Source organism: Mustela putorius, unplaced genomic scaffold (assembly GCF_011764305.1).
Source record: "Mustela putorius furo isolate JIRA1106 unplaced genomic scaffold, ASM1176430v1.1 tig00000095_pilon_pilon_pilon, whole genome shotgun sequence".
Classification (NCBI taxonomy): Eukaryota; Metazoa; Chordata; class Mammalia; order Carnivora; family Mustelidae; genus Mustela; species Mustela putorius.
Window position 1 is genome coordinate 38,381,936 of NW_025421280.1, and position 24,133 is coordinate 38,406,068.

General features: G+C 63.3%; 2 protein-coding genes across 2 annotated transcripts in view; one reads left to right on the forward strand and one right to left on the reverse strand.

Moving 5' to 3' along the window:
- Positions 1 to 15,567, forward strand: part of SH3GL1 (SH3 domain containing GRB2 like 1, endophilin A2) — a 29,891-nt gene extending 14,324 nt beyond the window's left edge. Inside the window, exons 2-10 of the mRNA XM_004771449.3 lie at positions 10,310 to 10,378; positions 10,563 to 10,635; positions 11,508 to 11,651; positions 12,083 to 12,216; positions 12,346 to 12,504; positions 12,781 to 12,884; positions 13,246 to 13,370; positions 13,507 to 13,563; positions 14,061 to 15,567. Coding sequence (XP_004771506.2) covers positions 10,310 to 10,378; positions 10,563 to 10,635; positions 11,508 to 11,651; positions 12,083 to 12,216; positions 12,346 to 12,504; positions 12,781 to 12,884; positions 13,246 to 13,370; positions 13,507 to 13,563; positions 14,061 to 14,257 — 1,062 coding nt within the window. The 3' untranslated portion in view covers positions 14,258 to 15,567. The remainder of the gene's footprint in view (positions 1 to 10,309; positions 10,379 to 10,562; positions 10,636 to 11,507; positions 11,652 to 12,082; positions 12,217 to 12,345; positions 12,505 to 12,780; positions 12,885 to 13,245; positions 13,371 to 13,506; positions 13,564 to 14,060) is intronic.
- Positions 15,568 to 15,878: 311 nt separating this feature from the next.
- On the reverse strand, positions 15,879 to 24,029 carry MPND (MPN domain containing). Its single transcript, XM_045086357.1, has 13 exons — positions 23,564 to 24,029; positions 23,154 to 23,461; positions 22,186 to 22,422; positions 20,365 to 20,497; positions 19,872 to 19,956; positions 19,599 to 19,695; positions 19,260 to 19,332; positions 19,103 to 19,179; positions 18,163 to 18,331; positions 18,003 to 18,073; positions 17,575 to 17,664; positions 16,868 to 16,960; positions 15,879 to 16,067 (listed from the first exon to the last, which is right to left on the reverse strand). Exons 1-13 carry the CDS (start codon positions 23,568 to 23,570, stop codon positions 15,981 to 15,983), a joined length of 1,527 nt encoding a protein of 508 aa, XP_044942292.1. The 5' UTR covers positions 23,571 to 24,029; the 3' UTR covers positions 15,879 to 15,980.
- Positions 24,030 to 24,133: the final 104 nt, after the last annotated feature.

Below are 24,133 nucleotides of genomic sequence, written 5' to 3' on the forward strand. Positions count from 1 at the left end.
GTGTCGCTGGAGGGGGGCAGGGGAACAGTGGCCGGGCAGGGTGACAGAACGGTGGCACTTAGCACCTGGCCCCCCTCACAGCACCGGTCGTTGACCCACAGCAGGGCTGGGTCTGCTGTGCTGAGGGCCGCTGCTCGCCATGTGCTGTCCCGGGGTCAGCGCCTGCCCAGGAGCGTATATAGCCACACCTGAAGAAACTGGTCTTGGTGGCCATGAGTCACCTGCCAGCCAGGCCTGCTGTCACCGCCCTGATGGGACAGGCAAGCAGTAGCGCCAGGTGACGGCACTTTCCTCGGCATCCTCTCAGCGCTTCTGGCTGGAGCTGTGGCCGGGAGCTCCGCGTCGGAGCCCTGCCCGCCCGGTGATGCCCGCCGCCCTGAGTGTGTGCCGCCCCAGCTCCCCGCTCCCGTCTGGCGTGTTTCTGTTCAGAGGCTGTTTGCTGTCAGCCTTCCTCTCCGGCGTCCTGTCTTCCCCAACCATAGACTTGTTGCTTTCACAGGGGTTCCTGTCACTGAGAAGTCACGCCTCTCCAGGAAGGGGCATCCTCTGAATACGAAGCAGTCTGGGCCTGACTGGTCCAGATTTTGGTTTCCTTTTTTCCCTTTCCTTTCCTCTCCTATTTGAGAGCAAGAGGGAGACAGAGACCGTGAGAGCACGTAGTGAGAGAGAGCACGAGTCGGGGGCAGAGGGGGTAGCAAGCTGCCCGCTGAGCAGGGAGCCTGATGTGGGGCTTGATATCAGGACCCTGAGATCATGACCTGAGCTGAAGGCCATGGCTTAACCAACCGAGCCACTCAAGCACCCAGATTTTGTTTTTCTTCGCAACTTTCATCAACCCTTGGCTGTCTGGTGCAGGAGCCCGTTGTGGGCAGACCTTGGGTGGAGAGCAGGGAGTTGGACTGGCTGCCTCCAGCCAGATTGCCAGCCTAACCCGAATTTCCCACATGCGGGCAACGGAAGGACGTTGGGGATACGGAGGCGTGCTGCCATCCAGTCAGCTCCTGAGCCTGCTGCTCTCTCAGAGCCTCGCCGCCATGGAATGGCGTATGAGGCCAGATCGAAGTGCTTCCTGTCAGTGTTCAGGGGCACAGTCCAGTGGGAGTGAGGCGGGTGACGTCACAGAACAGAAAACACAGCCCGGGTGAGCTGGTCCCAGGTGAGGTCGGAAGGGGACAGGGACTTAAGAGAGGAGGTGCCGGTAATGTGATGGGAGAGGTGACCACTGGCCACAGCACTCCCGTCTGGGTAAGGAGGCAGGTGATGGAGAATCAGGAGGGCTTCCTGGAAGAGGCAGCTTCTCATAAGTTAGGACTTTAGAAATGGAAGAGGTCTTAGAGACCAGAGAAAAGGCATCTGTGTTGCAAGAGGCAGGGGCCCCGGGCTTTTAGGTCAGTCAGGGAATCGCCTTAGCTTGTCATGTTTGGGGTACACATGCCCCTCCTTGAGACTCTGGCCTGAGCGCCCAGCCTCTTGGGTGGTAGGCTGTGTTCACAGTGTTTGATACGGACGTTCAGTTGGTGCCTTTTGGAGGCCAGGCAGGATTTCCAAGCTGCTCTCTGGTCTCTTCTTGAACGGCTCCTCTTCTGTCAGCTCTGCCATCGCCACCAGACGAGTTTGCGGACCGCCCTTGTCGTCTCTGTGCGTGTACAGGCCCCCTCATGCTCTGCCGCCCTGACCGGGGCCTGGCTGCTGGCAGCCGCTGCTCAGCGCATGCTCACTGATGTGAAGCCGGGCGGGCCTGGGGCTGTATTACATTTGTTTGTGGCTTGGGTGTCTCTTTCTGTAAGTTTTCATCTGAAGTTGACTTCCCCAGTGTGGGACCTGCAGTCCTCCTGCCTCATCCCCACGATGAGAAGACAGAACCCAGGAGGGCAACATATATACCCAGGCATTTTAGCCCGACCACGAGTCCCAGGGGTGATCTGTTCCTTGAGCAATTGCTAGCATCTCAGTTGTTGGTAAAAACAATCTGTGTAGCCGGGGTGCCAGCTGGGATCGGGCCCAGTTCAGAGTCCCCTGGTCCGCAGGCCTCATTCCTTCCACCCGCCCTGGGAGGAGGCAGAATGAGCTCACAGCCTGAGCCCCGCGCCTGCCCTCCCCCAACCCCCGCCAAGTCTGCTGCTGCCCAGATTCCACACTTTCCCAGAGTGTGTTCTGGGCCGAGCCACAGTCAGCGGGAGGGTGAGAGAAAAGTCCCGCCCGACTCCTCCTAGGTGAGCAGGAGCATGCCGTGGGCCAGGGTCTATGTGATGGGAGACTGGTGGGCCCCCGAGTGGCTCCAGTGTGCTCTTGGCGTCGCACAGGGCCCTGTAGTGTTCCAGGAGCTTTGGTCTCTTGTTAGCCCTGAGCTGTCGGTATTGTGTGGAGTTCCAGAAGGCTCAGGCCAAGGCCGGCCCTCAACTTCAGGTGTCAGGCATCAGGGCCAGCACAGTTATCTCAGAGTAGTCCTGGACGGCTCTGAACTCGGGGCCTTGCTCTGGTGTCCAGGAGCAAGTAAGGTCCTCCCGACCTGCTTACAAGGCCTGAGACGTGGCTCCACACTCGCTGGTGGGAGGGCTGAGGTTTGCAGCTAGCCTCTGAAAACGAGGAACAAGCCGGAGGAGTGCAGGGCCAGCCTCTGGAGTTGGGCTGGACTTAACTCTCCTGGGACTCCTGCCTGCTGTGGGCACACACACACTACGCTGCCTGGCCCCGGGCAAGGCATATCTTGGGGCCCGGTTGTCCCATTTATAAGGTAATGATACCTACCCAGAGACCACAGCTGGGCCAGATGGTTGCTGAAGGTCTTGGATGCCTCTGTCCCTTCCTCTTGGGGTCTCCAGGATGACAGAAGGGCCAACAAGGCATCAGGACCACAGAAGGTCATCTGTGCTGCCTGACCCCTCCTGAGCTCCTGCTCTGCTGGCTCCCCTTGGTGCCCAGGGGGTCCACTTCCTCCCCCAGATTCTGTGAGATCAACCAGGGAACTGGGGAACCATGGATGAAAGCAGGGACCCGTTCTGTTAAATGGCTTCTGCTTCCTTTTGGGAAAGCTTGGCATCTTCACAGAAATCCCAGGATTGCTGATCTTTACAGTTGGACTTGGGCCAACACTCCATTTCATGGACAAGGAAACTGGGAGGAGCCCCGCCCAGGACCTTAGGCCACTGCCCCCCCCCCACAGTCCGTGGGGAGGGTGCTCAGCCCCTGGCTCCTGGCCAGATGGACTGTGAGGGGAAATCCCTGCCTGTGGCCCGTGCTGGCCAGCCTGCCCTCTCCTGCACCCTCCACGTGGTGCTGGGGCCAGGCAGGAGTGCCTTGTTACCCCATCTCCTGGGACTGCTGAGTCACCCTGCGGGGAGGAGCAAGGTGCTCCCCTCAAACCCAGAGGGCTGAGGCCGGCTCCATCACTCACAGGAACGGGGACCCGAGCAACAAGAAATGGCCCCTCGCAACTGCCTATGTCTGCTCTGCCCCTCACTGTTCCTCTGCAGCCTCAGGCCCTCAGATTTCTCCCCGCCTTTGGGGGACCCTGCACCTCTGCCCGTTAGGCACACCGGGAGGCAGGAGGAGAGGCCGCCTCTGGAGCTGGCCCTTTGCAGGTGGGGAGAGGGGGCAGCAAGAGTCCGCCCTTCAGTGGGCCTTGGGCCAGCCAGTCCGATGGTGTCCAGCAGACCTATGCAGCGGGCCGGGTTGGGTCAGAAAACAAGACACATGGGGTCCCCGCACCCCTGGAGCTGGCTGTCAGCCGGAGATAAATGTGGGATCCAAGGCATGTTGGCATGCGGAGTTAGGATGCGAGGTGCTCTGGAAGGCCTGGGGGAAGTTGCACCAGAGCCGAGGCCACCTACTCCACACGGGGACTAGGCCGTGGTGGCGGACAAGGGAGCAGTCCCGGGGGCCGCAGTGCGAACAGGGTGGGAGCCCAGAGAGGGTGGCAGGCCCCGACATGACGCGTGGAGGGTTCTGGACAGGAGGCGGGAGCAAGGCCCGGGGAGGGAGACCTGGGAGAGGCTACCCGGGGTCCTGGGGAGACCGAGGAGAGTCTGCGCCAGGATCGGAGCAGGCCTGGTCCGGGTGCGCGGGGGAGCTGCAGATCCTGGGTTCAGTAGGCCCCGTGGGCAAGGAGTGTGACCGTGCAGAGCGGGTGGATAGACCGGGCTCTAGCAGAGTCCGGGAAGAACCTTCTTAGCCTGGAGTGGGGAGAGGCGAGGAGGGCAGCTGTCCTGGTGTCTGCCCAGTGGGAGCTTGTCCCCGCCGGGACTCAGACTGGCACTGTGGAAGCAGAGGTCAGGGCCTCCAGATCCGGCCTCCACTGTGTCCCTCTGCTGTGTTCCGTCTCCGGGACAGCAGCATGTGGAGCCTCGTCATCTGGCTCCTCACTGTGCCGTGACGGTCACTGGGTGGTGGTCCCCCGTCTACCTCGCCGCTTCCTCCTGAAGTCACTTCTTCCCAGTGGTCAGTTCCAGCTCCCAGTGGTCAGTGGCCAGCTCAGATTTTGGGGTGAAGCCAGACAGGTGACCTGGAGGCGTTTTCTTACTTGAGGGTTCCCCCTGGCATTCGGACAGTGTGTGCCAAGCAGGGCAGCGGCTGTTGGGACCTCGTGGGCCATTCGGCTCATCACCGTCCAGGCAGCACAGCGTTTCTCTCCCCATGCCAGCCCAGTGTCCCGTCCTTCATCTCCGGGAGCCGAGAGCCAAGCTGTCCTGAGCTGCGTTTGTGCCAGGTTGTGGGAGGCTCGAGCCAGCCCGGGACGCGACATCAAGGACCGGCCCTATGGGTGGCAAAAGACCCCGGGGGTTTCAGCCTTCAGAAGCCTGGTCTGACCGAGGCCCTCCTGCCCGGCTCCTCGCCACAGCTTTGCTGGCTCTGTCCCCAGATGACAGCAGCCCCGCTCTGGCAGGGAAACCAGCAGCTGGCATGGCCCTATAGTCTGGGGGACCTCCGGCTTCTGCTTCTGCGCCAGCATTGAGGCCACCGCCGCCTTCTGCTGAGAGAATGCTCGGGCTTTCAGAGGCCGCGGTGCTTCGGCACCAGAGCTGGCGTCCCCAGGAAGCCCCGACATGCCGCGTGCAGGGCTGTGTCTGGGTGTGGGTTGGCCCGCCGGGGCCTGAGCTGGTGGCCATGGCGCCCAGCTGGCGGTTTTCCTGTGGCATCTAGCCTCACAAGATTATTCCTGGTTCATCACTGCCATCGCGCCCTTCCACAAAGGAAAACCCAGTCGGGGCGGCTGGGAGGAGGGCGCGTGTGCCACGAGGCATGAAGGGGGCTGGCAGCTCCGGGGCAGTTTCCCACTCCCGGCATGCCTCGGGGAGTTCTGACTTGTCCCAACCCTGCCTTCAGTGGGGGTGGTGACCTCTTCTCTCCGTCGCCTCCCAAATATTTATGGACCCGTGACAGACGAGTGGCGCTTGGGACAGGAGCTCTCAGTCTTGCTCACATGTCTCCATCAAGTCCTCCGGCTCCTCCCAGGAGGAGGAGGAAGGTTCCTGCAGGCACAGCTGCTGTACCCACGGGCTCCACTTCCCCGTCCCCCACCCCACCCCAGTCACCCCAGGGCCGGGGCCCAGCACCACGTCTCGTGGCCTTTGCTCTCAGAGCCACGGGGGAGCTCCGCCCTGCGTGGCAAGCAGCTCAGCCTCCCGCGGCTCACGAGGGCCCAGGCTTTGGCAGTTTCCCCAAGTGTCCCAGTGACGCCAGGGGCCGCTGGGGGTTCCTGGGTGGGGACGGATGCATCAAGAGGCGGCGGCTTGGGGCAGTCCATGCAACCCACATGCCATCTCCCCAGAAGCATGCTCGCCTCGCCCTGCCTTTCCAGAAAGGGAGCCTGTTAGCCAAAGAGCACAGCAGCTGGTGTCTGTGCCAGCACCCCCTCAGATGGGGGCCCGGGGGCACAGGGCAAGGAGGGAGAGCTGGGTGACGGGGTGTCACGAGACCGAAGACCGTGATGGAAACTAGAGGGGCTTGCTCTGCAGCATTTGGCTCCGAGCCTTCCAGATGTTAGGAGGCGGCAGGGAGGGCGGGTGGAGTTGGAAGGGACCTGGAGGGAGTGTGTCTGTCCTCGGGCTCCATCCCTCCCCTCCCAACCCTGTGCCGTCACCCTGGCTCAGGAATGTCTCAGCTCTGCCCCGGGATCATCCCTGGGGCCTCCTGGGGCCTCCCGTGTCCAGGCATTGCGTATGCGGCATTCTGACCCCTCCCCGCAGCCCTCAGAGGCCCACATGGGCCACAAGCTTCCCCTGTATCCTACCGCCGCCCTCCCCCAGCACAGGACACAGTGCAGGTAGACTGGCAAGTCCGACAGGTCTGGGCACAGCACCCGTGTCCTCCACTTACAGTTCCACGGTCTCTTACTCCTCAGTTTCTTCCATCTGTGAAATGGGCCGGCTGGTTCCCCCACCCTCTTGCCTGTACTACACACCGCCTGGCACGCAGTCGGCCAGGAACTTTAGCCCTTGTGCCCCAAACCTGCCTCTCACCCAGAACCCAGAACTCTCTGCCCACCTGGCCCGGCCCTGCCAGTTGGGGCCCTGCCTTTCAGGTCCAGCTCGCAGCCACGGCCCGCTCCCTGCGGGCGTATTTACTCCTCCTTTGTGACTCTCTGTTCTCTGTGTTCTCTGCACTGCACTGCGGTTTCGTCAGACTTTCTCATCTCCCCTGCCAGAGCACTGATCCCCAAGGCCAGGTCAGACTCTCGTGCTCCTTCTGTACCTGCCCCGCTTCAGACATCGGGCATCGCGTAATGTGGTCGTTAGCTGCTCGACCGTTAACTGGGCGCTAGCCGATCGACCCCCGGCCTGACAGCCGTCGCTAACCGGAGCCGCTGTGCTCACATCTGAGAGCCAGGAGGCCTGTTCACCGGCCCAGATCCTCACATGGCTCGTGTAGGATAGCCGGAGTGGCTGGGCCCCGACCCTTGAGGCCCCCTTTGCCCCAGGGCCCTGGTCTCAGTCACCTGTTCCTTGCTGACAAGCAGCTTCCCCTCTCTGTGCCTGGCATGGCAAAGGTCATCCTGGCACCCACAGATGGGCAGGGAGAAGTTAGCTACATGGACGCAGGAGGGGAAGCCTGGGCCAGGGGAGGTCAGGTGACCTCTGGTGTTACCCTGGGATGTGGTCCTGGAGCGCCGCAAGTGGCCCCCAGACACAAGGTGCAGGGCATGAGTAGGGACACACGTGGCGGCCGTGCACATCTCCCCTCCTCCCAGCACCTCCGTGCCAGCTTCCTCCTCCCCCTCCTCCTTCCTCTCCCTGCCTTGTTTTCTCTTAAACCCTTACATGATCAAAGCAGGTCTGCCCAGGCCCCTGAGCCCGCAGACGGACCCCTTCATTTCCCGTGTCGCGCGCGTCGATCCGGTTTTCCTGTGGAGACGATTCAGCCGGAGACCGCTGTTGGTTTCCTCTTGCCCCGCAGGATTCACACTGCTTCCCCAGCTGCCACCAAGTAGCCAGTGACCAGCTCCCCATGATCCCCTCCCCCGCCCCCGAAAGCAGTTTCTCCTGCCCTTCCGTGTCCTGAGGCCGGAGCGGCTGCCCCACTGGCTTGTGCTCCTTTCGTGGGTCCTTCCGCTGCGTGTTCTGTTTCTGTCCCGACGGTCAGATTCCCTGCTTCTCTCCAGAGGTCTGGAATGATGACACGGGTATCCGAAAGAACAGCCGCTCCCCCGGACAGTCTATTACTGATGCCCACAGGCCAACCCTTGTGCCTTGAAGTCATGTAGGTGCGCTGGGGTGAAGATCTGGCGCTGTTCCAGGCTCGCTCGTCTCCCAGGCGCCTCGTTTGCAGGGAGTGCTGTCAGCTCCACTGCTCATAGACACAGGTGACAGGCCCCCAGAAGAGACCCCCTGCTCTAGCCCTTCGTGGACACAGTCACTGAGCACTACCCTGAGGCCCACCGTGCGGGCAGCGCCAGTCCAGGGGCGAGGAGCTCGAGCCGGTCTCGGAAGGCGCGGGGACGCATCCGCTGGGCTGTGGGGATCCCCCCTCGGAGGCCATCGCCAGGTCCCACTGCCCGGCAGCTTCTTCGCAGCCTTGGGTCTCACCCCGTGGGGGCCACTGAGGGCACAGACTGGCTCCTGAACTGGGGCAGGGTTCTGGAGAAGGTTCTGGCCCAAGCTGGGCTTCGTGTTGGCTCTAGGGAGGCACCGGCCTGGCTTTCTCAGCAGCGGCCTTTATGGGGTTGGAGCCGGTAATTCGGGCTCCGATGAAGTTGGTGGGGCCCGGGATGCTGCGGTTTGCACCCACTGCCACGGTCGTGGCCCTGCAGGAAAGTGGGCACTGGTCACCACCCTCTCTGCCTGTGCTGGGGTGGGGGGTGCCGTGGCCATGCAGGGCTCGGCCAGCGGGCTTCCTTCCATGCTGGAAGCCCGTGGGCGTCCCTGGCCGATCTCAGGTGTGGAGAGGAAGAGCAGGCCCCAGCAGGCACCACGCCTGTTTCTTCCCGCCCCGAGGGGGAGCAGGATTGGGCTGTAGGGAGTCCGACCGAGGGCACGTGGGAAGGGAGCTTGGGGTGCGGTGCAGGTTCTGCGGGGGGCAGGTATTTCCGAGGGGGCGTCTGCTGCTCTTGTTGGATCTGAAAATGTGTGTGCGTTCTTCCTGAGCAGGAACGGGATGTCCGGATCATGGCCTGCCCCGTGAGCAGGGCCCTTTGGGACCCTCCCAGCCCCTCCACTCAGGCAGCACCCCAGCCGCTGGGCCTCCACGGCTGGCTGCTCGGCGACAGGAGGCCCCGGTCCCTAGAAACACCTGCTCCTCCTGCCCGAAGGTGCGCGCTCGTTACCAACACCTGCAGCTCTTCCCCGGCCGCTCGGGCCCGTCTCGGCCAGGCACGGCCTGCCCCTGGCGAGGCCCCCGCTGAGAGCTGCGGCCCTCCGTTGCTACAGTTGGCACATGACTTCTTTGATTTTCCCTTTTTCCTCTTGGCCTCTTGTCTTCTTGCGTCCACTTGTGCCGGTCCAAGACTGAGCTCTGAAGGGAAAGGACGTGGGGAACGGTCGTCTGCTCCGCGAGGGCCTCGAGCCCGGAGCTCCCAGGCGGGGTGAAGGGAGACTAGTAGGGACCCCGCATGGCCTCCTGTGTGCCCCGGTGCAGGGACAGCCTGGGAAATCCAGCCCCACACGTGCTGCCTGCGGAGCTGAGGGCTCTGGGGAGACGGGGAGGCGCCCCTCACGCCCGCCCCCTCCCCAGCCTGCAGGGTCTGCCCGTGGCCCTCCGGTTAGGGGAGGGCTGTGGCTCCTGCCTGTGCGACCTTCCCTGTCTGTCCCGCGCCGTGTCCTCCTGCACGGAGCAGGCCGCCATCCTGGGGCCCCGGAAGGTGTGGTTTTGAGCACTTACGCTTCACCTCCCTCCCAGTTCAGCAGAAGAGTCTCGTCTCGCGTCAGGCAGTGAACTCATTTCCCTCTCTGGCAACCACTGAATATGAGAACGTCCTGTTTTACCGTCATCAAAAGAAGTGAAACTGTCCCACGAAATAAAGTGGAACGCCCCATGATGGCCCAGGGAGAGACCAGGGTCTTTCCTTATGGAGTGACCAGCAGGAGCCCGGAGGGTAGCCCCTGTCCGTCCTGCCGGGTCCCCTAGAGGATGGCGCATGGCCTGAGGCACTGCAGGTGGCAACAGTCACCAGGCAGACCCTGCACCAACCCTGCTTCCTTCCTGTCCCCGCACTGCAGCGGCCTCACCGCTCGCCTGCACTACAGGCCCCTCCTGACCCCCAGGGTCAGCCAAGTAGAAACCCCGACCCACTGGCGCACAGACCCTGTCTGCTCCGGATCCGGGGGTGGGGGACACAGAGCGATGGCCTGCGTCGTCTGCACGTCCGTTCAGCTGCAGGACCGCCTCTCCACTGCAGATCTGCTCGCTTCCCAGAGGTGCCCAGGGAGATTGTGTTTCGGGGAAGTGCTGGCCCCCAGGTTCCAGGATTCCTTCCCAAAGAATTCAGTGCAGGAAAGGGAGCTGTGTGACCCCTGAGCAGAGTTATTCTGGTGAACCTCATCCCCACACGGAGCCGAGCCATGGCATCACTGTCCAGGTGTGGGCCTCTGAGCCCTGAGAGAGAACGTCACTCAGCTGTGGTCGGCCCCACGCGAGTCTGCAGGGGTGGTGGGCCCTCGAGGGGGTAGGCATGACCAGGGAAGGCTTCCAGCAGGAGGCGCCACCCCTACTCTCCCCTCTCCCGCCACCCACCTAGCCGTCAGCCACACCCCTGGGAAGCCATCCTGGAGGGCACACCCCTTCAGCAGCTGCCCTGGCAGTGGACATGGCTGGAGAGCATAGTCAGGCCTTCTCCTCGTCTGAGGCTCACGCTGGTTTCCCTCCTTCTGTCTCCCAGCTGGTCAGCGAGAAGGTCGGAGGGGCTGAAGGGACCAAGCTTGATGAAGACTTCAAAGAAATGGAGAAGGTACCAGGGGAGCTGGTGTGGCCGCCTGACGCCCAGCACTGTCACCCTCCCAGGCCACAGCCACACCACAGCTGGGCTGCGGGAGGTGGGGGGGGGGGCAGAAGCAGGGGCTGTCCAGGGACTCGAGGTTCGGCCTCCGGCGCCCCAGTGGTTGTGAAAGCCCACGCCTCGCCTCTCTCGACAGAAGGTGGATGTCACCAGCAAGGCTGTGACGGAAGTGCTGGCCAGAACCATCGAGTACCTGCAGCCCAACCCAGGTAGGGGTGCCAGCCGGCTGGAGGGTCTGTGTCAGCCAGGAACCGCCAGTCTCTGGAGCCGAAGGAGGAACGTGTGGGCTGAGAACTGAAGTGCCCGGGAGTAGGCAGGCGGGTTTCATGGGGGGCTGGACCCAGGGGTGCAGAGGTTGCCCTCAGAGTCCTGTGTTTCCTTTCCTCTCCATCAGGCAGCTCTTATTCTGTGTGGCAACCCTAGTCCGAAGTCACCCCTACAGCTAGTAGTCCCCACCAGAAAGGGCATCTCTCCCACCTGACCAGCTCTGTGCACCAGTTTGAACTGGCTGCCCACCATTTGCCAGGCCCTAGCTGCAGGCCCAGCTTTGGAGCATGAGTCTCTAGTCTGAGAGAGAGACGGGGACCTTTCCCTGTGGACAGTCCAGATCCGAGTTCCCGCAGTACTCCTACTGACGTGTAGGGACCGGCAGCAGCTCCAGCCGGGTCTACTCGAGGCCCGCGCCAGGGACAGAGCTGAGCGGGCGAGGCTAGCGCACAGCTTCTCCCCCGTGCCAGGCACCTGTATACACCTATGCCTTCCCGCTCACTTCTCTGGGGTGCTAGTCCCCAGGCCCGGAGGGGAGCTTCTGGAGTCGGAGCTGTGCTCCAGGATGCAAAGGCCCGAGGGGCCCAGGGGAGCCGATCACCTGCTCACGGCCAGGGTGGGCAGAGGTGGGAGGTCCGTGCAGGAGATTCTTCTCAGAGCTTGGCCATTAGCAGACCCAGGAACTGAGGTTCCTTGGGCCAGGACAGCGCTCTATAAGAGGGTGTTGGGGACAGGCAGCCCGCAGCGCTGGCAGAGTACAGGCCTGTTCTGGAGAGAGACTGGCCGCAGGCCTACCCAGCCCGTTCTCTTCCAGCTTCACGGGCCAAGTTGACGATGCTCAACACGGTGTCCAAGATCCGCGGGCAGGTGAAGAACCCTGGCTACCCACAGTCGGAGGGCCTGCTGGGCGAGTGCATGATCCGCCACGGGAAGGAGCTGGGCGGCGAGTCCAACTTCGGTGAGGGCTCTAGAAGGCCAGGCTGGAGGGCCAGAGCGTCGCGCTGGAGGGTGGGGTGCCACTTCCCGCCATGCTCCAGAGTCCTCTACGGTGCCTGTTAATTCCCTGGACAAGGGCGACGGAAGCTCCTAGAACACCCGTCTTTCCTCTGTGGGGATGAGCAAGGAGCGGAGTGTTGCCGCTGGAAAGCCTGCCCTTGAGCCACAGCTAACGTGGGAGAAGCTGCGCGTGGGGGCATGGGGGGGGTTTGAGCCCCGTCATCCCTGGCTCCTCCTGGCTGGTGGGCTCAGATTCAGACTTCAGGGACCGTCGTTTGGTTCTGAATTCTGGCGTCTGGGCCCTGGGGGGTGAGGGCAGGTTCGCAGTTGGGGGTATCTTGGACCCCAGGCCCTGGCCTCCTATGACCGCTTCTCCCCTACTCCCCCCGCCAGGGGACGCCCTGCTGGATGCGGGGGAGTCCATGAAGCGCCTGGCGGAGGTGAAGGACTCTCTCGACATCGAGGTCAAGCAGAACTTCATCGACCCCCTGCAGAACCTGTGTGACAAAGACCTGAAGGAGATCCAGGTGCGCCCCCACCCCCAGCGTGCCCGCCCTCACGTGGCGCAGGTGCCTCACAGCCCTGCTCCCAGCGTGCCCGGCTTCCTGGAGCCCCAGCACGTACCTCACAGCCCTGCTGTTCCCCCCACCCCCCAGCACCACCTGAAGAAGCTGGAGGGCCGCCGCCTGGACTTCGACTACAAGAAGAAACGACAGGGCAGGATCCCTGACGAGGAGCTGCGGCAGGCCCTAGAGAAGTTCGAGGAGTCCAAGGAGGTGGCCGAGACCAGCATGCACAACCTCCTGGAGACCGATGTGCGTCTGGGCCCTTTCTGGGGGGAGGCTGCCCAAAACTGGGGCCATGGGCGGAGTCACGCATGCCTTACCGGGAGCCTGAAGGGGCAGCCACGGGACTCGAGGGGCCTCCCCCGGCCCTGTGAAGCTTTCAGGTCTCCTCCAGCAGCAGTGCGGGGGTCAGGCGGAGGGGGAGGGTCCCGGTGCCGGGAGCATTCTGGCAAGACTCCCTGAGAGAGGCGGCCTCGCGGGCGGGGGTCCCGGGGGGCTGGCCCCTCAGCGGGCTGCTCCTCGCAGATCGAGCAGGTGAGCCAGCTCTCCGCGCTGGTGGACGCCCAGCTGGACTACCACCGGCAGGCCGTGCAGATCCTGGACGAGCTGGCCGACAAGCTGAAGCGGAGGTGCGCGCCGGCTGTCCCCGCGGGAGCCCCGTTGGGCCTTGTGCTGCACCTTGGAAGCCCAGAGCCGCTCCCGTGGGTCCCTGGGCCGGTGGGGTGGGCATGCCCCGGGGCTGCAGGCTTTGGCAGGACCTGGCCGGTTGGCAGCCTCCGAGCAGGGTCTGAGCTGGAGGAACCGACCGACTGGGAGGCCCTTTGTTTAGACCCGTTGGGCCTCTGCATCCAGGCCGGTCTCAGGGCTCCTCCTCCCACCCCAAGTCCTGGGCAGCAGCATCAACGGTGGGGCTGGGGGTGTCCCTTCCCCTCGGCATGCACAGGACTCGGCCCCTGCTGGCTGCCCACAGCTGACCCTCCCTGCCTGCAGGATGCGGGACGCCTCCTCTCGTCCCAAGCGGGAATACAAGCCCAAGCCTCGGGAGCCCTTCGACCTTGGGGAGCCTGAGCAGTCCAATGGGGGCTTCCCCTGTGCCACGGCCCCCAAAATCACACGTAAGCAGTGGGGAGGGGCCACACAGCCTGCTGCTCCGTCCAAAGCGTGGAGCCAACCGCCGCCCCTGCCCCCCACCCCGGGGAAGGGGCCCAGCCCGAGGTTCTCAGTCCCCCTTTCTGCTTTGTCTGCAAGCAGCTTCGTCATCTTTCCGGTCATCGGACAAGCCCATCCGGACCCCCAGCAGGAGCATGCGTGAGTGTCCCTGCGGGCACAGGCCCTGCCCTCACAAGCTCCCCACTGCAGTGTGACACGCGGTTTTCTGGTCTGTCCAGAAGGACCCTTCCCCTCCCCTTCTCTGGTGGAAGCAGACGCCCCTGGGATCAAGTCCTCTTGGCCCATCTTGGGCAGGGAAGGAGTTAGGCCCTGGAGCCTGCACGGCACAGCACGGCATCTCTGGGTTCCCCATCCACAGCACCGAGGGTGGCCAACAGCTTCTAGGCTCTCTGACGGGCTGCCTGAGGGCTTCTGGTCATTCTGTCCCCCTGATGCCCCTGGGCATCCCCGGCTCCTCCCAGGCGTGTTTTGGTGCCGGTGGACGGAGCCCATTTCCATCCCTCTTGGCCCTTGTCCCTCCTTTCTGACGAGGCCGGGGGACGTCGGGACCAGCGGCAGCTGTCCTGCAGGGGACACAACCAAGCTGGGGTGGGGTGGGAGGGGGCCCGGGGTCTGAGCCAAGCCTCTGCCTTCAGCCCCCCTGGACCAGCCAAGCTGCAAAGCGCTGTACGACTTCGAGCCCGAGAACGCCGGGGAGCTGGGCTTCCATGAGGGTGACGTCATCACGCTGACCAACCAGATCGACGAGAACTGGTACGAGGGCATGCTCCACGGCCAGTCGGGCTTCTTCCCCCTCAGCTACGTGGAGGTGCTGGTGCCCCTGCCCCAGTGAGGCCCGGCCCCGGCCTGCGTCCCAACTGCCTCAGCAGCCAGGGCTGTACACCGGCGCTCTGGGGCTGGGATGGGGGGAGGCGGTGGCAGGCGCCGCCGGGGAGGCAGGGCCCGCTGCCGCCAGCGCTCGTCCACAGCGCCCTCTGCAGGCAGCAGTCTCGGGGCCGGGCAGTATTTTCCCTCCCGGTCCCCGCTGCTCCTGGACTGCCTCTCCCCAGTCCTGTGCCCCGAGGGGGCTGACACTAAGGTGCTCTGAGAAACACTAACTTCCTCCTGCCCCTCCAGGACCGCCCTCCAGGAATGGGCAACTCCAGGTGTGCCCCCTCACGCACACACACACACGTGTGTGTGCACACATGCCCTGTCCTGTCCCTGCTTTGTCCCCTCTATTCTGGGCTGTCCCCCACCCCCTAGGAGACCTGCCATTAACAGGGTAAGAGAATGTCCACGCCACTGGCTGTTCTGAGCAGGACTCCTAGCCCAGGCTCACCAGCCGGCTTTTAAATAGCCCCGCAGCACTCCTTCCCAGCCCCAACCCCAGGGTTCCCCAGGCCTCGGCACACCCATGGTGCCACCTCCCTGGGGACACACAATCCTGGGGTCCTCAGGGTTCCCCTAAAGACTGACCCTTTCCTGAGCAGCCTTGGAGCTGCTGGCGTCTCCCTCCTGCAGGGCGCTCAGCTCTGTACAGCGGCGCCCCCCTCCCCGCGTCCTGCACCCTCTCCTTAGTTCCCATATGCAGGGTGCCCCAGACAAGCACACAGACGTTTCTCTCTGGCACGAGCTGCCACCACCAGCTGTGCACACGGCACACACGTGTGCACCACAAATGGGACCACAGGAGTCTCCAGCCTCTGCTCTGCTGACGGTCAAACAGAGGCTTTGATGAATGTTCCCAGACCTCTGGCTGCTGGGACTGACCTCAAGAGGGTCCAGGCACCTCCCCCCTCCTCAGCCGGCCGCTGTCCCTGCTGCTGACAGCGGCCCCAGCCATCTCCCTACAGACCCAGGCAGGTGGCTGCCCTGAGCAGCAGAGCCCAGCCCCGCAGCCACTTCTTCTCTTGCCTAGTCCAAAAATTGGCTCAACTCGGGGACTTCGGGACTGATCACATTCCCCTCCTCTGATGACTCAGCAAAGCCCTGGGGACACCAGGCTCTGCTCCTCCTTGAGCCCCCCCCCCACCATTGCCATTCGTGGGGGGAGGCACTGACCTCCTGGCAAAGATGACCAGCATCGCCTTGGTCACAATCGAGGGCAGATCAAAATGTAATCCGGATTTTTTTAAAAAGTATTAAATGTCTCTTTCTAGAGCCTCTTGCTTGGTTGAGGTGCAGGGTGGGTCTTCCCCCAACTCCTCTAGACCCTCATAACTCCCCTGAAGGGACCTCTGTCAGGGCAGGGCCCACTCCTGGGGTGGGGACCCACCCCCCAGGAGCCGGGGAGGGCCAGCTAGCCTCTGTCCAGCTGCTGGCACCGGCTGTGGATGCCCCCCACCACAGCTGCACGACACGTGTCCCCTCCTGCACCGACCAAGGGGCCATGCCACCCAGACAGCCACCCACGTGCCTGGTGACCAGTGTGGGGAGGGGGCACCCCCCAGGTGAGACACATGCCCAGGCTCTTTGTTTCTCCCCTTTATTGCTGCACCACAACAAAGCCCCCGACCCATTCCCCCTCAGCCGGAACCACTGGGGGTTCGGAGGATGACCTCGGAGGCGGTGCCTCAGCTCCCTTGTTTAAGAAGGCTGTAGACCTGCTCCAGTACATGGCACAGGCCCTGGTCCTTGGGTGTCCTGCTGGCCAGGGACATCTGAAACGAGCAGGGCTGGCACCTCAGGGCTGGGCCCCATGGTCCTGGCATCCCCCCCGCCCCCATCCCGGCAGAGGAGCTCTACTAACAGAGGTACACAGTAGCGTCCTGAGAGTGAGGTTTTATTTTTAAAGGAGGCGGCCCACTCGTGTGTGTTCTGGGTTTGGGCCGAGGAAGGGCATCCTTTCTGCACATTCCACATCCTGCTCTCTCCCCAGCTGCCTCCCTGCCAGGATCTCACCATCTCACACCCCCTGCATGGGGAGCTGCCCCCCCGCCCCCACCCCACCAGCCCAGTGACAGCTCCAAGCTCTGGTCACTCTTAAGTTTGAACAAAACAAGCAAGCATGCAAAACTGTCTCTACCCAGTGGAGTTGAAGATGCCGTCTGAGAAGGACTTCTATGCCGGCAGTCAGTCAGACACCCTCCCCAAGGCCACCAAGCCCTTAGGAGTCCGCCTAAATGACTGTAGGGCCAGAGAGCTGGAGAAACCCTTCAGGGCACCAGCCGCTCTCTGGCGACTGCGGCTCTGGCTTGGACCGTGGCCCCCTCTGTGCTCCCTGCGGGCGCCTAGGCTGGGAGACGCCCGTGTACTTCTCTCCAGCCTGTGCTCCCCAGGCCTTTATGCCATCATGTGTCACCACCCACCTGTGGCCAAACCAGACTCCTTTTCGTCAGCTTTCGGTCCAGAACAACTTAGGACACCCTGTGTCTCAGGCCGCCCATGATAGATCCTTGGGGGCCCTCCGGGAACTGTCTTCCTCAAGGGGCTCACAGGAGGCTGGGGGCACGAGTCTTACCTTCAGCTTGTCCAGGTACGTGTGCTCCTGGCTCCAGGGCTCCTGGAACTTCACGAGGTCTGGGGCGCCCTTGTAGAACTCCACCAGCAGCATCTAGAGGACAGGGGGCCAGTGGAACCCCCTCGCCCTGCCTTCCCGCACCAGGCGCTCAGGATACAGCAGTGAGCCACCCCCCAAGGGGTGAGCCACCCCTTGGGGGGCTCCTGGTCCTATACAGCACACCAGAGCCACCCAGGACCCCAAGACAGACCACGGAGGAGCACCCCCAGAGGGAAATGAGGGAGGCACCGGTGATTGTGAATTCGTACCCCCGCCCCCTTGTATAGCCTCCTCCCAAACAATATCCGATCGGCAGTACCACGGTGACCTACTAGCTGTTTTTAAAATGGCTGTTGGAACATGGGCCCTAAAAACATTCACCTGGCACCACCGGAAAGCCCTCACTTGTCTTCATTTGGACAATTGGGGGCACGTGCAGAGGCACGAGGCAAGTTCCGGAACAGCAGGGAGCGCGGGGGCGGGGGGCGGGGGGCGGGGACGGGACAGGTGGGCAAGAACCTGGGACTGGAGAGGCAGTCCCTCTCCAGGGCATTCAGCCACCCGGAGTCCTGCACTATCGCCACAGGCCAGCTGGGGCCCTAAAACCCCACCCTCTCCTCTCTGGGGCCCCGCCCACCCCGCCCATCCCCCCCCGGGAGTGGGCTCACCATCTCATGCAAGATGTCATTAGTCAGGAAGTTGTCCTGGACGTAGGCCATCTCCACGTCCATGGGGATGCCGTAGTCACTGGGCCTTTGCTGGCAGGGACACAAGCCAGTCACCCTCAGCCACCTCCAGCCCCCTGCGTCCCATGAAGGATGTGCCCTAGGCCAGCAATCGGCCAATCAAGACCCCAGGCCCGGTGGGCCCTGCCCCCAGCACAAGAGGCCAGGAATAGCTCTCCCAACCCCATTCTGACCCCAGGACAGGTTCGGGAAGGGGGCCGTCTCCGTAACGCGGGCAGCATGCTCCCCATGGGGGCCACACCTCTTCAACAGCCCGAATCTCAGTGCCATGGTTATGCTCTCATTTCACCCGGGACGCTGAGGCCCCGCCCCCGCAGCGCCGGCCCCGCCTCCCCAGCGGCCCCGCCTACCTCAGGGGGCGGCATCACCCAGAACGGCGAGATCTTGGACTCAGGGCCAGGATTGCCAGAGTAGTAAGGGGCTGCAGGAGGAGAGTGAGAGTGGGGGCTGGGCGGGATGGGGAGGTGTTGGGGTCGGAGGCCCAGGGTGGGACCGGGCCGCCGCACTTACAGCAGAGCAGGGCGAGGCAGGGCTGGAAGCCGTTGCTGGAGCCCTGCAGGCGCAGCTGGTAGTCCATCTGCGAGTCTATGTCCCGCAGCGACGGCAGCGCAGGGCTGTGCGGGTGGCTGTGGTACCAGCCCACCAGGGACAGGCCCCGCAGGAGCAGGCTCTGGTAGATCTGGGGGCACAGGCGAGGCTGGGGTGGGCGGGGTGCACGCCGGGGGGGCTCTACCAGCCCGTGTGTGCACCCACCTGCCGCGCTCCATCCCCAACATGAGGCCAGCACTACCTATGTGCTTGGTGTGTACCAGGCCTGGGGACAGTGGTGTCCCAGACCCTGCCCCCACCACCCTCCATGAGGCCAAAGGAGGGGGGCACAGTCAACAAATCCATAAAATGCACCTGTCACCAACCAACGGCTAAAGTTTACTGGGGGCACTGCAGTATCCCTAGTTCAGGGAACAACTCCCGGCACCCAGTAGGCGCCCAAATAGTTAAACAAGCAGCTAGGTGGGTGTGTGCGCACTGGAGCAGGCCAGGCGTCTCCAGAGGCCTGAAGCAAGTAGAGGCAAGCGCTAGCCTGAGGACCAAGAAAGGCAGGGCCCGGGAGACGGGCGCACCAAATGCACGCCTGTTCGCATGCCCCGAGAGCCCCTGGCGGAGCAGGGAGCAGGCGGGCTGGAGCGCTCGGCCCAGCGCCAGGCACGTGCAAAGCCTCACTGTGCAAGCGCTATCAGGACGGCCCCTGATACACATCTGGAGACGGGGGTTCAGAGGGAAAGGGGGCTGGCCACCTGTGCCCAGAGAAAGGATGACCATGGGGTCACACACACACATTTGCACACGTGTTGAACTAGGACACTGTGCTAGCCACCAGGACATGGTAGTCAAGACAGCTGTGTCTACCCTTGCCCTCCCCAGAGCACCCTGACTCCAGGTGTCCCCTCACCTCCTCTTCCATGGCGGCGGCCATATCCGCGTCCCCCAGGCGGCTGCGACAGGGGAAGGCTCTCAGCACCGTGAGCACTGCGCAGAGGCGGGGGGAAGGTGTAGACATCAACCCTGGCCCCCAGCACCCCCCTGCCCACTTGGCCCCGAATACCCACTCTGGCTGTTGATGTCCCAGCGGCCCCCCAGGTACCCCACGACCTCGCTGCGAGTCAGGTGGCTGTGGAAGTCCTGGGGAGGGGACGGACATTGGAAGAGTGGCTCAGGCTGCGGCCCCACCCCAAAGCCTATCCTCGGGCCCAGAGCCCTGGCGATGTGCAGAGCCCACCCCACCCGCCTCCGTCGGGACCTTGAGTGCCTACAGTTTCTCGGCAGTGACAAAGCACCTTCCTGCCCTCACAGAGCTAACATTCCAGGGACCCCTCCCAGGTGCCCCAGCCACCTGCCCAGGCCTGGCCCTTGGCCCACAAGGGACAAGGGGGCAGCAGGGCACGCACCAGCAGGAACAGCACGTTGCTGGAGACGGCCACGTTGAACGGCTGGAACTTGTTGATGGCAGCGAAGGACGTGACTTCCACCAGCGTGTGGGGGTTCCTGTCGGAGCCAGACGGTCCCACAGCCCCATAGCTTCAGGAGCCAGCTCCCCAGGCCTCTGGAGCCAGCTCTGAGCACGGGAAGCCTTGTGCTCACCTACTTGGGGTCCCCCCCCCCCACTCCCACAGAGCGCGAGTACGCCGGGCGATGAGGGGGCGGGCACAGGGGTATCTGACCTGGCAGAGTCGCGACTGCCCAACATACAGTAGCGCACGGGCACCCGGATCTTGTTTTCCACCCGCTTCCCGGGGGCCACGGCCTCTGCACAGCGTGGGGTAACGGAAAGAAGGCGGCATCAATCCCGTCCAGCCCAGAACCGGAAAACACAAGCCCAGGCAGCCCAAGAAGGGAAAACCTCCAGAGGCCGCAGAACGGAGAGATTGGGCGGCAGGTTAACAAATCGGGAAGAGGAGATTAAAATGCCCATGAAGGGCTTAGGAAACCAGGTGAGGACCTCAGAAAACCAGGCTGGGGGCCAAAGGAATCAGGCGACGAGGCAAGGAAGTCCTACAGGGGGTCGTGGAAATCAGGCAGCAGGGGAAGGAAATCAGGCAGCAGGGCTAGGAAGTCAGCCAGGCAGAAGAAAGGCCAGATCCAGCCGCGGCCACTTCGCTCACCTGAGTTGTGCCGGTCTCCTGTGCCACCCCCTCCCTTCCCTAAGCCTCTCACCTGGGTGGGGAGGCTCCAAGGGTCCCTTCCCCGGTGGTCTCCGACTCTTGTCCTCCGTCGAGACCCCCGCCAGAACCTCCTCCTCATCTTCCTCCATCAACAGCTCCTCCTCCTCCCCTTCACTGGCCGGGCTCTGGGGGAGTGGGGGTGGGGGACAGCCACAGGACCCTCAGCTGGGTGCTGCCCACTCTCCTCACCGCGATCTACCCAGAGGTCCACTCAGACCGGAGGTGGGCCTGAGCCTTCGGTTCCTGCCATTGCCCTAGATGTCCACTAGAGGGAGGGAGGGAGCCAGCAGAGGCAGCCTATGGTTCGGCGGCAACTCCGATTTGAGAGCCTGGCAGAAGATGCAAACTCTGCCTCTCCTTTTCACAAGCTGTGTGGCCTCCGGCAAGCACCCTGACCTCCCTGAGCTCTAGCCTCCTCATCTGTAAAACCACACAATGACCTCCAGATGCACAGGGACAGCATCCAGGTGAAATAAGATAATGCCTGGAAAGCCATTAGCATGCCCCTTGTCAATTCATACTCACTGGGCAAGCAAGGGTCTACAGGGATTACGTTATCAGATTCTCTCAGTAATCCCTCCTACTGCTCTCCCTTTAACTGCCACCGCTGGGGTGACTTCCCAGTGTCCAAATCCAACAGTCACATAGTCTCTGTCCCCGCCCCCTCGCTACGATGTCTCATGGACCTTCCTTCTCTTGGGAGCTTTTCAGGGACCTGGCTCCCCTCCCACCTCTCCAGCCCCCTCAGTCTCCCACCCCTCCCCAGATGCCCAGGGTGGGTCCTCGGGCCTCTTCTCTCCCCACCTGCTCCGCTGCCAGGCAGCCTCATCCACCATCCGCTGCACCCCCAACCGGTCTATGGCGAGATGATGCCCACAGTCCCATCTCTAGCCGGGCCCTCCCCTGAGCTTAACTTGGGAGTCCAGCTAATCCTGGAGGTCTCTTTGCAGGGAGCTCTGAGGCATCTCACGCTCAGCTCGGCCACACTGCAGCCGACTGTGCCCCCACACCTGCTCCTCCCCAATCCCCATTATCTCTGACCATGGCGACTCTAGCCATCCACTTGCTCAGAGCAAAACTGCCCTTAACACCAACATCTCATGTAGCAGCAAATCCCATGAGACCCACTTTCAAAATAAGCCAAAACCCGCCCACTTCTTCCCCATCCATTGTTGGACTGTCCCACCCCATCATCTCCCCATCTGGACCAGTTCAGTCTCCTGCATACTGGTCCCCAGCTCCCACCTTCGCCCCGCCCCCTAGGCTGTACTGCATACAGCGGCCACCAGAGGGCGCCGTGGGCACCTGAGTGAGGTCTGTCCATCCTCTGCCCCTAGCCTTCCAGGGCTCCCAAGTCCTCCCTGCCTGTTTCCAGCCTGCCAGCGGCCCTACAGATCTCAGCCCTGCCAGCTAGATATACATATCTGATACATACGGGTACTGGGATCATCTCTATTTTACGTACAAAGATTTAGGACCCAGAGAGGTCCTTGGCTAGGTCCACCCAGTTGGTGAATATACAAAGATCTATAATTATCATAGCATTGGAAATTCTCCCAGATCTGGTCCCTGCCAGCCAATGTTCCCAGTCCCCTCAGCTCCCTAAGCCACGTTAGCCTCCAGCTCCATCAGCTAATCAGGGCTCCGCAAGTGCTGTGTTGCTTTCTAACCAACGTGGCTTGACTGTGTCATTCCCTTGGCAAACTCTCTTCACCTTGCTCTCACGAACTCCTACTCATCCCATGGGGCCCCAGCTCCAATGCCCTTACTCTGGGAAACCTTTATCCTTGCTCCAGGAGGTTGAGCAACGCACCTCATCGGCAGCAGCCGTGGGGATGTGGAGCTGGTGTCGCCGGAGCCAGGCTGCCTTGTACTTGTCCAGTTTCTGGCCCTTGTACTTGACAGAAGCCCAGCCGCACCCGGACTTCTTGGCCGGGTTCACCAGCTTTTTGCAGTGGGTTGCCCAGGCACTGGGAGAGTTGAACACCTGCCCAGTTTCCTGCCACACAATCCTCCCGTCCGGCTGCAGGTCTCCCAGGAACTTCTTCCCCTGCAGTAACAGCGGCCTGGCTGGGCCCAGAGCTGGACCCACCAAGACACCTCCAGGAAGCCCTCCCTGACGCCCTGCTGCTCTCCAGGGCTTGGCACTTGGCACTTCCACTTACAGCGTACCTCCCAGGAAGCCTTCTGGCTTAGGGACCTCCCAGCACCTGTGTGTCCATTATCACAGTGCTCATCAGCCTGGACTGAAAGTGTCCAGCTCTGTGTCTCCACCTTCTCACTGGACCACGAGTCCCCAAAGGGCAGGGACGGGGTCTGCCGAGTCCCCAACACGAAGCGCACAGCCAGGCGCGGCAGGCGCCCCATTCATAAACTGCTCCCACGCACAGACCCACAGCAACAGCAGCAAACCCGAAAAGCACTCCCGGGATACCAGGCACCCGGCTGGGCGATATATTCATTTAATCCTCATACAACTCCGTGAAGGGAAAAAAAGAAAATCCCATTTTATATATGAGGACACTAGGATATGGAGAGGCTGAGCAAGGTGCCACAGCCAGGAAAGCGGCGGTGTCCTCTCCCGAGCTCAGTTTCTCCTTTGTGCAACGGGGTATTGGGGAAACGAGGTCCTCCAGCCCGGAGGAGCTCCTGCGGGGTCTGCATGCTCCGTGTTTCGGCTTTGCCTCCCCACACCCGGGCTCGACCGGCGGTCAGGGAGCTCTGGGCCTCAGTTTCCCCTCCCTGCCCTAGTCGAGATGGGATGGGGGTAGGGGCGCTCACCAGGTAGTAGATGGACAGCACCCCGGCGCCCGGCTCCAGCAGCGCATCTTTGAGGAGCACCCTCAGCGTGACCGCGCGCCGGGTGAGCGCACCCCCCGGCCCGCCGCAGCCCCCCGCCCCGGCCCCGACCCCGCAGCCGCCTCCTCCTCCGCCGCTGCCGCCGCCGCCGCCGCCGACACAGCTGCCGCCTCCGCTACGCGCGCCGCCCGCACCAGCCGGGCGCTCGGGGTCCTCGGCCTCCGCCTCGTCCTCATCCTCGTCCGGCGCCTCCTCGCCGGCGCCGCCCGCCGGGGACAGCGGCTCCGGAGCTGCGAGCAGCGACCGGCTGCATGGGCCCGCGCGCCCCCGGCCGCCCAGCCCCCGCGCCGGGTGCCCCCCGACCCCCGCCGGCCCCGCCAGCCCCGCCGTACCTGCCATGGCCGCGCCGCCCGGCGCCCCGTGCGCCCCGCGCGCGGCGGGCCCTTTCTTCCCGGCACGTGACACGGCTCCGCCCCGAAGGGGAGGAGCCCCAGCCTGGGGGCGGGCGGGGAGCCGGGGGATTCAGCCCTCCCGGACCACTTGGAAGACGGAGGCCCGAGGCTGCCTCCCGTGGGAGGCGCGTGGCAGCCTACGAGTGGGGAAACTGAGGCTCCGGGACTTCCGCTTTCGGGGAACTAGTGCCCGCCCTGGACGAGGCCTGGAGCCGCCGGCCGTTCAGCTCAGGGGGACGAGACGGGAAACGAGGGGCCGGAGAGCTCGGTCGTTGAGACTGAGGCCCGGAGAACGAGCCAGAGTGCCCTGGGGCCGCAAGCAGAGCCGGGAAGGGGCCGCGCGCCACGGTTCTGAAGCGTCCCGGCCGCACCTCAGTCTCTAGAGGGTTAACTTCCACCCCTGAACTGATTCCACGGTCGGACCGAGCCCAACAGCCAGTTATAGGAGGGTCACTTAAACTTTAACCAATAGGCAGCAGTCGCTGGATTCCCTCTCAGCCAATCAGTGTT